An 11,608-nucleotide genomic window follows, 5' to 3' on the forward strand; every position below is an offset into this window, starting at 1 on the left:
CTAACCTAACCTAACCTAACCTAACCTAACCTAACCTAACCTAACCTAACCTAACCTAACCTAACCTAACCTAACCTAACCTAACCTAACTAACCTATACCCAAACGTCTACGTGGTTTTTGGTCTTTCCATCCCACTCACTTTACACTTTGCACGACGTCAGATCTTAAGAGAGCTTTTGGAGCTTGCTCCCATCAGCAAAATTCTGTTTTCTAGTGATAGGTGGGTGATTGTATTTATCTCTTTGTGACCGGAATAAATCATAATATGCATTTACTGTTGTACTTGTAGCCATTATTTTCCAGAGAGTTTTTATTTCGGAGCTGTTTGGAGCCGAGGAGCTCTCACAGATGTAAAATACAAATAATTGGCTACGTTAATACTTACTATCTGATAGCTGATATAATTCGAATATATCCCAGGTCTTAGTCGAATCAATTAACTCGGGAGAACTCACAGAATCTGAAGCTTTCGATGTCGCTCAAGATATTCTTTTCAATAATGCCAATCGCCTCTATAATTTAGGCTGGAATGCGAACGTTGTTGCTTTGAATCCACCGCCACAATATTCATCAGAGGATATAAAATTGCAGTTGATTCGTAATGGAGTTAAGCATGTAAGACTTATGTGGGTTGATGCAAGGTAAGCATATTAATTATATATTTAATAACGAGTAGGTAAGCAATGAACATTAATCCGACCATTGTTATTAGTAATATTGCACGTTGCCGTATTATTCCAATCGAAAAGTTCTTCAGCAAAATCCTTCAAAGAGGTGTTGGTATTACTGATGGCCTGATGGGATCAACAGCAGTATTTGATACCGTGTTTGCTGGTTCAGCAGTCGGTGAAATTCAATATGGTAAATATTTTTATAGAAGTGACACTATTAGATATCAAAATTTTTTTGGTTGAATGTCTTTAGTGCCTGACTTGAGATCGCTCCGCCAGCTTCCCTATCACCCTGCCCATGCTGCTGCAATAGGTGATATGATGAATCGGAATGGTACTCCCTACGAACGTTGTCCGCGAGATTTTCTCAAAAGAATGCTCTCTAAACTACACAATGCCCACGGACTAACGCTTAAAGCTGGGTTTGAGACCGAATTTATCCTCTACTCCAATGAGAACAATGAGATTAAGCCATTGGACTCTACAGTATATTCTGAGGTAGCATCTATGAGAGGAAAATCTGGTGCCATTATAGATAGAATTGTTGATGCACTGCAGCAGCAGGGGATAGACGTCGAGCAATTTCACTCTGAATCTGCTAATGGTCTGTTCATTAGGATATTTTAAGCCATTCTAAAATCCTTACCCATGGTTGTCTGTTAGGTCAATTTGAGATAGCTACCAAATATAATGAATGTCTCAAAGCTGTGGACGATCTCGTTTTTACTCGACAAACTATTTACGCTGTTGCGGAAAACAATGGGGTTAAAGCTACACTTCTACCCAGGCTCTCTCTTCTTCAAGGTCCTAATCTGCCACCTATCTTTATATAACTAATTCTTACCAAAGCCCTTGTTCTATGTATAGCTGGTTCTGCAAGTCATGTGCATCTCTCAATTTGGAAATCTGAGATAAATATGTTTCCCTCCAAGACCGATTCTCATGGAATATCTACTCTGGGAAAGAGCTTTATGGCTGGAATTCTTGAGCATCTCCCCTCGTTGATGGCGATTACAATGCCTTCTGTCAACTCATATATGAGGGTAATGCCAAAAAGTCGGTGTGGAGTATATTTGATTTGGGGGATAGAGGTAACAATGTCGATATTAATATGAGTATTTCATTAATACTCCATAGATAAATATATTCTTTAGAATCGCGAGGCCCCACTTCGCGTAGCTTCTCCGGAAGGACAGGTTTCTAACTTAGAAATTAAGCCTATTGATGTAATTGGATAGTTTTTTTACAGCAGCACTATATAATGCTGTCTAAATTATCTATTTTAATTGTGAATTGATCTTAGGGCACAGCAAACCCATATCTCGCCTTAGGTGCAATTGTAGCTGCTGGTTTAGATGGGATTAAAAATAGTCTTCATCTTCCTCAACCGTTCCAAAGTGTGTATGGCTTAATAGAAACAGTGTTGGCATTTTGATGGCTTATAAAAACTTTGCACTCTAGTGGATCCCAATGAGCTTTCTGACGCTGAGATGGTTTCACTCGGAATTCGCCCTCTACCCAAAACACTCCATGATGCTCTTTACGCACTTGAACAGGACAAATGTATTCAAAATGCAATGGGTGAGATTCTTTCAAACGGGTTTATAACGGTGCGAAAAAAAGAGCTGGAATTGATGGAGGCTAAGAAGCCCGAGGAACAACTGAAAATATATTATACAAGGTACTGACATGGAGTGGTGGAGTTAATGTTGAACATCTTTTATTTTTTCCAATTACTATCAATGCCAAAATTGTAGACACTGAATTGATACCTTAGTGTTTCCAAATCAATATTTCAAGTATGTTATAATCAAAACTATAATGCTAACACAATTGTTTTATATCCTTTCAAGCTTTAAATAAAAATGGGAAATTGGGACGCTAAAGACTTTAAAAATCAAAATAGCTTTTGTTACATCGTCCAAGTACGCCTGCTATTTTTGTAAATTGTATCCTTTTTACACATTTATTTACTACATTACGATCTGCTAGGGTTTATAAGTAGGGTTTAAACTACTCTTCTATTCTTCTAGATAATTTACGAGAACTTTGTAAATGAAACCACTCTCCGACTTAGGCCGTGCCACGCTTCTCCAGCATTCCAGAGAAGGCAAGTCAGGTTATTAAATTGCAGAAATTTTAAACACTCATTATACAACAGCGGCTAAGATACTTAGACAAGATGCAGCACGATGCTCTGATCTCAAACGGCCACCAGCTGGTCGACCTCGCATCTTGAGTCAGAGATAGGATAAAAAACTTGTAATGCGCTAACACACCCCTTGATATATTTCGAAGAAATGCTATAGCATAGTTGGCTTCCTTTCGACAAGCTGTGCAGTCTTTTAATCCTATCCTTCTCGCGTGTTGGATATTAGTCATTAGATTGGCTGAATTGGAATCCTATTTGATTTGATACGCGTGTTAACGATTACAAACGAGGTCATTGCGCCCTCTTACACACCCTGCATTTCACATGGTAGCGCAGGATATTGGTGCAAGGGGCCCTGCGTCAGTAATTAATCCATGGAACCGCCTCCGATCTTCTAGCGGCTATCGCCATTACCGGAGCGCAAGAGACGAACCCTTTGCCTATGGGCCCAGTCCAGCCCATGCGCCATCAGCAAGAAATACAACCACAATCCCGCCGACCTTGCCCATCCTCCAGCGCACTCGTAGTTCATAAGGGGCGGATATGGGTTTTCCCTGATCAGTCCACTTTTGGCGCCCAAATGTATAGACATGCTATACGCCATTAATAGGAGGGTTCCACGAATTCCGTGGGGCCGCAGCCGAAACCGCCCCCGCCCTAGGACTACCTCCACCATCGCAAACAATCCGCCCAGCAAGTGCATGGAGATGGTGGTGAACAACTGCGGACGGGTTTTTTCGCCCAACCTGCTTATGGATGGAAAGAAAGGCCAGTAGACAAGAAGGACAAACACGTTCATAGCAATTGCATACGGGTATAACCGGAGAGCGAACGCGTCCAGGGAAGGATTACTCTTTGGATGAATTGCAGTCAAAAAAGTGCTTGCCGAGAGGTACACGAGCAGGGCGACGTAGGACAACCGGGTGAAGTGCACCCACCAAAGGCCGTCCTGCCAATCGACGCGCAGGGAGACCGTCGTCGCTGCGTAGCTGTGCATAAGAAAGTAGCCCCTGATTAGGAGCAGTTTCTTTGTCGAAACGAGGGGGGATGTCGCAATAGTTCGAGTCATGCTGCGCTGGGACCAGTACACAACTTCAGCAGCTCTTTCTGGATTTTCTGTTTTTCCCGTCAGATATACGAGTATGCAAAAGGAGGAGCAATAGGCTTGCCGCTTGTGTTTCTACAGCCGTGGCGTCTTGGAAACTAGCTATACCAAATGGGAAATTCTATAGTCAGACAATGTAACTAGACCAAGCCATCATCTCCCTTTCTTAGGTCAAAGGATAAATTTAATACAAGTAATTATGGGTAACCCTCCGTATATATATTTTAATTGAACTTTCACTGCAATAAGGATATTTTAGTTCTTGTGAATCGAGTTGTGATTACTACACATACTATAATCTACACTTAATGTATCACAAGCATTTTCAAGGATGCAAGAGAAATAAGTGTTATAAGAAAAAAAAATTCCACAATAACCCTAATATCTTTGTGGGGCAGAGTGGAATAAATATCATAATATTATTAACTGCATGTTTATAATTTTTTGGGATTTCAAGAATTAGAACTTACAACTGTCGTTGAACTGTTAAAATTATAATTTAAACAGGAACTTCTCGAATTAAACGTGAACTCCATGGACACCAATGATTCCCAGGTAAGAAAGCACCGCCTACTTCATCAAGATGGTCTTCTACATAGCGAATATGAGCATCGCATACCTCAATTGCTGACTTGAAAAAACTAATTGAATTAGGCTCAAGGTGGAATGACCAATCGCGATTGTATGATGCGGTAGATTTCACTATTTTTCCCATCACATGAGTATTGTCTTTTTCGTGGCCGCTCAAAATCGCTCTTGCTTGCTGAATTTTGGCGGGATCCACCAATTGGAAAATAAATTTTTCGGAACCTGGAGGATAATCAAATGCGAAATTCGCAGATTCTGCAAAGACAAATGCGAACAATGCTAAAAGTAAAAGAGTAAATCTATACATTTTATAAAGTATATATTTTTTCAGTCAATTCAATGCATTAACGAAAATTAATATTATTGAAAAAAGAGAAATATTAAATTTCTTGGAAAAAGAATTCTTTATAATGTGAAAATATCATTTTCAATAGAGTAAGAATTGCTCAAACAGGCACTTGAATTTTAAAAATGGTTTGAAATACCCTTGTAATTATCGAATACTGGATATTTGTTTTGTTTTATATTGATATGTAATTTGAACCAAAAATTATCTGATATTGTGATACCTAATCATCGTGCATTTATTTATTGCTCTGTTTGGTAAATAATATTAGCCTTTACTAGTTCGGCCAATGCCCTTTAGGCATCATGCCAAAGTTGCATTTGCTGGATGGTATCGGCTCTTTCGGAGCCCAAATCGTGCTTTATTCGTAATAAAGTATGGGAAAATTCGAAAAATAACTAGACAAAATGCCATTGGAATTGAATGTCTTCAAACTGATTTTGATGTAAACTAAAACAATGTATGGAAAAAGTAAACATATAAATTGGGTTGCTACTCTTTATCCTTCTCCTCAGCTTTAAGAAGCTTTCCGAAATCCGGCCTCCCTAATGAAGGGGTGTGGCGGGTGGGCATCCAGCTTCATTTCCCTTGGGCCCTCGCCCCGAGGGAATTAGCCTTCACTAGTTCGGCCAATGCCCTTTAGGCATCGTGCCCAAGTTGCATTCGCTGGATGGTGTTTCGTCGCAAAGGTATACCCTCCGGAACGTTAACCATTTCGACTCGGTGATAAAATTGTTCGAAGATTGTTGCCGAAGTCCAGTTAGCTGCTTTAAGAATTCTATCTAAGGGTACCCTTTGCTGCAATGCATGAGAGGATGAGGTGCTTCTAGTCGAATGGGCTGTTGCTAAGATGTTAGCTTCCGCTAAGATGTCTGTTATCCACCTCGCTATTGTGTCTCCCGATGCTGGCGTTGGTGGTCTCCTCGTCGTAATGAAAAAGGTAGGGAACTCGTCGTAACCTGGAGCAGCATTCCTAGCGCGTTCAATGTATAGATGAGTTGCTCTAATTGGGCATAGCTCTGGATCTTCCGTCATCGCCCATAGTCGGATTTTTTTTATCCATTCCTTCCTTGGGTTTGATGGCCGTCAGCTGCATACCCGTCAGTCCGTTGTCGTCATCCCGGGTGAATTGGACTTTACTCGGTGGTATTCTTGCTAAATCAGATCTCGGCCTCCAGATGGTTGTTAAAGCAAGCAGCAGGGCCACTTTTTGCCCTAGTCGTGGTAGCGGTGTATCAATGGTCGATGGGATAAGTGTCAGTTTCTCAATCGCTTTTTGAACATTCCAAAATGGGGTCTTCTCCTTAAAGTGTCGAGTGTTATCTCTAGCTCCTCTGATGACTCTTTGGATCACCTGTTGGTCCGCCAGGGGGGTTCTATTTGGATGCAATATTTGCCAAGTGCGGGATATTCCCGTCTTATAAACCTGTAGTGATGTAAAATGATGCGTTTCACTCATTGCTGCTAGGTATTCTGTGGCCGTGGCCAAATCATAGCTGCATGGATCTCTACCGTTCTTTGCGCACCAAGTAATGTATTTCTTCCACGCCGATGCATAATGCTTCCCAGTAGTTGTCCTTTCTGTCTTTGTGATGAGTTCGATAGCTTTCTCTGGAAACCCCTGTGTCTGGAGGGCACTCCTGATAATTTCCAGGCGATTACCTGTGCTGGGTGCCTCGGGAGTGTTGTTGGTGACGACAGTTGTTGCATGTTGAGAATTATTGGAGAATCGACGGTCATTTCCAGGGCCTGCGCTATCCAAGGCTGGGTCGTCTAGTTCGGCGTAATTACTTCTATCTCCTCTATTCGTCTCATCGAGATTGCTCGGAGTAGTCTTGGGAGCATTATCCAGGGTGGGTTCGCGTAGGCTCCTCTCGACGGCCAACTGCGTTTGTTGCCTAAGCTGGGCTTGCTCTGAGGTCGTGTTCTGTGTGCTTGGTTGAACAATGCTGCTGCTCTTAGTCATGAATTCTATCAACGCAGGATAGGTGCAGATCCACACCCTTTTCTTACAATGAAAGCACTTTAATGATTTATTAACTTCTTATGAAGCTACAATAATTTGCAAGAACTACAAGCTCGTAGTATTTAAAGTCAATTTTGTCCACACTTTTATATCTTTCAAAGTTTTGATTTATTCTCCATATAATCGGCAAGTCGAGGAAAAAGAACCTTAGCATTACTAATGTTGACACTTTCAAGGGTATGGGAGTTCACCCATTCTCCGGAGGTGTCTAAATTATTGTTAAAATATGCGCCCGGAGCTGTTGGCACAAATGGCCAATCACTTCCATAAAGCACGTGTCCGGGTTTGGCAAATGCTAATAGAGAAGGCAGAGCGGTAGGACTTGCTGAAATAGCTGTATCGAAGTAGAAGCGTTTCATATCCGAAAGAATATCATCCACCGTACGAGATGGATCCAACAGCAATGTGGACATGGCAAGCCGATGAGCAGCGTAGGGCAGGAAACCACCAGCATGCGATAAAATCACTTTCATTCGAGTGTACTTTCGCATTACTCCATTCAGCACCATATGAAAAGCAGTACGCGTAGTATCGAATGGAAAATCCACAATTGGAGCGGGTATGCCTTGGATCTTGGGCAGTTTCGATTCGGTTGGGTGTATAAAGACAACAGCACTCCTTGAATCGAGCACTTTCCACAATGGTTCAAAGTTCGGATCACCCAGATAACGACCTTGTGCATTTGACATGAGCACCACACCATCTCCACTTAGCACATCAAGAGCATATATCGCCTCTGCAACTGATCCTTCCACATCTGGTAATGGGATGCTTGCAAAATGACCGAAACGCGAAGGGTGTTCTTTAACCAATTGAGCACCGTATTCATTGACCTGGCGCACTAGTTTACGCGCTTCGGCATCATCCCCAAGGTGTACGCCAGGTGCACTAACTGAAACTATTCCTGTAGCAATATTCTGCTCGTTCATCATTTCTATCGCACTCTCTTTATCCCAAGGTGGGATAGGCCAACCCCCAGAGTCCAAGTTACGATCATTCATTATATCACAATAAAATGGCGGAATCACATGTTGATGCACATCGATACGTGATGCCATTTTGATGATGATTGATTTCCTATTTGCGATCGAAAAAAATCATATAAATCTAATTACGTTTCTTCTACAATAATACTAGGGAACGATTATTTGATTACTATATTCAATTTATTGCTGAACAGTAATAATTTCAATTTCGGGTAGCGGATCGTCGTTCGTAATACTCAGACCGAGAATATAAAGGTTGAATGCGCATTTTATAAATTGTAGGGACTTTTTATAGAATCACAGTAAGTGCTTGACCAATTTCTGTTTCGGGCTAACGGCTAAATACGCGTAAGATATCAAACACAAACTTGAGGCGTTAAATAGGGCTTCCACCCTTGGAAATATAATGCTTAAAAGTTTATGCTTTAAACACCCGAGAATCGTTGCCCGGCTCTATATCATTTTCGCTTTACAGGCCAAAAAATCCATAACAACAAATTGATACCATTTTTTAAAACCTTAATATTCCAATAACTACTTTTAGGAGAATGGTGAAAATGTGTCGAGACAAAACTGCAACCTCTACACGATTTCCAGAGATATATGCTACCCCTTCTTAAAGTAAAAAATTACGCTCACCGATGTACTTATAATTCAAAAAACAGCATAAGATAGCAATGCGCTTTTTTCAAATTCGACTATATTTTATAAACTGTATTTTTATAAATTTATTAACTTGAACTGTGTGCCCTCCCCTGGCAGCATGTACCTCAAAGGCATACTTGCATAGAGCCTGTGGATATATTCCGGCTCTACCCTCCCCCTACTCCCCATCCGCTCGCTCCCATAACTCGTCCTTATTCTTTGATATTTTTGATCAAGAGCCGAGCATTCGCTTCAACTCGCTCCAGATACGCTCTATGATCTTCAAATCTGGAGACTGCGGGAGCCACTCTAGCAAGCTTATCTTATAGTAGTAGTTAACCTCTCAAGCTATACCTCTCTTAGCCATGACACTAATTTTCCCCAGCCGATTCGATGAAATAACATGATTTATTTCTATCTTTTAATTATTTTATCACTTTAGCATAGATAATATCTCTTGTTCATCACATCGTCTGATTATTTTCTTTGGCTATTTAACTCCTTGTATTGTCGATGGTTCCTCACCAATTTGTTATATTTCTTAAGTCTACATAAAATGACCGCTACAAATTAGCTTGAGGCTGACTCAACCTTAGTATCCCCAATCTAGCGTTGGGCAGAATTGCGTATTTGAACCAACTCAATGCAGCCCAAGAGTACAGCAGATCTTCTAGACATCGTTCCATTTTTCATGCAAATCATCACGAAGCTTCCCTCTGAGTTCGTTAGCAGATTAAGTCTGCAGTGGCCGTGACAGTTTCCCTTCACCCCAATCGAGGTGGGCAAGCTCCGATTCACAAATTTGTTTTTTTTTTCTTGGTGACGATTGGCTAATCAGTTTTTTTGCTAAAAACTCCAATTAATTTACCTCTAATTTAATTTAGATATGAGCAGTTAAGATTATGCATTACGCTCTAAGGCACAAAACATATTGGTTGAGACAGATTCAGCGAACGCGCGAGAAATAGGCAGCATATCAAGTGGTTCTATCATGTAAATCGATACAAGCTCTGAAAAAAGAATAACTGAACGAAACGATTCCGAGAAAGCTGTGTGCAATGACGAAGAAAGCGTAGAGAGGATCGCAAGTGGCCGCAGGTAAGTTTCGAGGTCCTGGAAGAGACGGAATACTAGACGAAATAGAGGATAAATATCATCCGGTAATCTGTAGCACCAAGCATGGGAATGTGCACTATGAAAACCGTTATTGCGATGCAATGTCGCCAGCGAAACTCTTTCTCTCCTCTCTCTCTGCTCTAAGGCATAATACTCGTGTCGAAAACCCAATCGAAATGCCCAAACGTGAAGAGGTTGGTTGAGCTGGTTTGCGCTTCAGTGATGCGTCAACCTTAATCAAGACAGGTAGAACCGTGCATGCCAAAAGAGTGATTGCCAAACTATTGCATAGCAGTGCTGATATTTGCTTTTGCACCATTTGGTGTAATAAAACGTCAAGAAAACTACAAATAAATTTCATCAGATCGATCGACTCTTGCAAATTTTTTTTTAAGTTTGGCTGTAACAACCCCTTCGACACAAAACTAACTGCAACCATAGTAGGAATCGCAATTAATAAATGCAGCTTCTCAAATTAACCGTCGGAGTCGTAGCTATTTGCGCGGCCAAGCAACTCGTCTTAGCTAGCATTATTCCCCATGGTGAAGTTGAAAAGATACAAGAGCCTGTCTTTGAAAAACGCATCCTCGATGCATCAATGGAAATCGTCTCATGGAAGCAAGAACTTGGGGATACAAGCCTGTCCAACTCAGTTGCATTTATCGCCAAATGTGGACAAAAACTAGCCAACATGGGCGGCGGAATCGACGTTGCCGGTGCTGATATCCTCAGTTCAAACTCCGCAGACTGCCGTCTGTTAGAGAACGACCAGACATGATCCAAGTCTGAATAGTTGTTGTGTTACGACGGTTATTTCATACTTATACAAATATGTATAAGCAAGTATCTTATCATCATTATTAGTCATCATCTCCTATTCTATCATATATATAGGATGTGCTTTTTCTCTTTTGAATTCTTTTCCGGTATGTGTTATTTGTGTTATCCCTTCTATCCGTCTTCTTTCCTTTTATTAATATACTCTTAATAAGATCCAACACCGTTAATCAATCAATCAAGTCTTAAATGGTTAATGGAGAGATGATTAGTCGCATACTCGATAACTTGGTCCACTCCAACAGATGCTCCCAGCAATAAGTCAGTGCTCTCCAATTTGAAGACGGTACTATATAACTTGAATGACGGAGCACTTAGTGATAGCATTATTTTTATGAATAAACATTTTCTACACTCACTTATATTAAATATAGCGTTTGTGTATCAGAACATTTTATGTAAAATTAGGAATCTGTGGTGAGAAGAGCAAGCAGTTCAAGTCCGAGAGCTTAACAATATTATTTTATTCCCGTCTTCTCTGTATATTTTTGAACTGATTCCTTATATAATATATAAGGAATGCTTCTTTAATTCTCTGAGCTTTTGAAACACGCATCTCATCAGTTCATCTACATTAACTTCCGAGAGATTGGCACCGCCTAGAGCATATTTAAGTGCGTCAATATTTAAAAACTTCAGTAATATTATTACCGAAAAAAAACCGTGTTTATTGTTATATAGCCTAACCTACGCGCTTATCATACAATTTTTTTAAACATGCATACTATAAAACACCGTAATTTTTGTATTTTATTATTGATTTTACAACCCTAGTTGAAATCATGAATTATAAGCATCAAAAATTTGTTTGGCTTAAACTCCAAATTAAGATTGTAAGATTGGCAGCGGAGCATAAATAGGCAAATCAATTTAATTCTTTTGATTACTGTATATCCCTGCCATTTTATATTCAAACTCAAGATTTGCATTGCCGGGTTTTTTCAATGCCAAGTAATGAGTTGAATGAGTCGCCGCCCTAATTAGCAAAATCAATATGTTGATTTACAAAAGCCTCAGATCGACCAACGACCTCGGCCGAATACTATGATTTTAACCGCTTATCACGTACCCCACAAAAAACTCTCCTGGTGAAAACTACTAGAAAACGTATAGGAGCATGTAGAAAAAGGTGGA

The 11,608-nt window shown here is 40.4% G+C and overlaps 5 protein-coding genes across 5 annotated transcripts; 2 read left to right on the top strand and 3 right to left on the bottom strand.

The window, feature by feature from the left end:
- VTP21DRAFT_729 (uncharacterized protein) lies at nucleotides 1–2,361 on the top strand (the record flags this gene model as incomplete). Its single annotated transcript, XM_069398014.1, has 8 exons — nucleotides 423–643; nucleotides 715–863; nucleotides 927–1,277; nucleotides 1,337–1,477; nucleotides 1,541–1,716; nucleotides 1,828–1,899; nucleotides 1,977–2,070; nucleotides 2,135–2,361. Coding segments are annotated over 8 exons (1,431 nt in total), but the record flags the coding sequence as incomplete, so codon positions are not given.
- An 858-nt stretch (nucleotides 2,362–3,219) lies between these two features.
- On the bottom strand, nucleotides 3,220–3,894 carry VTP21DRAFT_730 (uncharacterized protein; the record flags this gene model as incomplete). Its single annotated transcript, XM_069398026.1, has 1 exon — nucleotides 3,220–3,894. One exon carries the CDS (start codon nucleotides 3,892–3,894, stop codon nucleotides 3,220–3,222), a length of 675 nt encoding a protein of 224 aa, XP_069251620.1.
- Nucleotides 3,895–5,503: 1,609 nt separating this feature from the next.
- VTP21DRAFT_731 (uncharacterized protein) lies at nucleotides 5,504–6,830 on the bottom strand (the record flags this gene model as incomplete). Its single annotated transcript, XM_069398037.1, has 2 exons — nucleotides 5,504–5,823; nucleotides 5,963–6,830. 2 exons carry the CDS (start codon nucleotides 6,828–6,830, stop codon nucleotides 5,504–5,506), a joined length of 1,188 nt encoding a protein of 395 aa, XP_069251621.1.
- A 155-nt stretch (nucleotides 6,831–6,985) lies between these two features.
- VTP21DRAFT_732 (uncharacterized protein) lies at nucleotides 6,986–7,948 on the bottom strand (the record flags this gene model as incomplete). Its single annotated transcript, XM_069398048.1, has 1 exon — nucleotides 6,986–7,948. One exon carries the CDS (start codon nucleotides 7,946–7,948, stop codon nucleotides 6,986–6,988), a length of 963 nt encoding a protein of 320 aa, XP_069251622.1.
- A 2,149-nt stretch (nucleotides 7,949–10,097) lies between these two features.
- Nucleotides 10,098–10,415, top strand: VTP21DRAFT_733 (uncharacterized protein; the record flags this gene model as incomplete). Its single annotated transcript, XM_069398059.1, has 1 exon — nucleotides 10,098–10,415. The coding sequence occupies one exon, from the start codon at nucleotides 10,098–10,100 to the stop codon at nucleotides 10,413–10,415; it is 318 nt and encodes a 105-aa protein (XP_069251623.1).
- Between the last annotated feature and the right edge of the window lie 1,193 nt (nucleotides 10,416–11,608).

Source organism: Calcarisporiella thermophila (genome assembly GCF_041956535.1).
Source record: "Calcarisporiella thermophila strain CBS 279.70 unplaced genomic scaffold VTP21scaffold_10, whole genome shotgun sequence".
Taxonomy (NCBI): Eukaryota; Fungi; Calcarisporiellomycota; class Calcarisporiellomycetes; order Calcarisporiellales; family Calcarisporiellaceae; genus Calcarisporiella; species Calcarisporiella thermophila.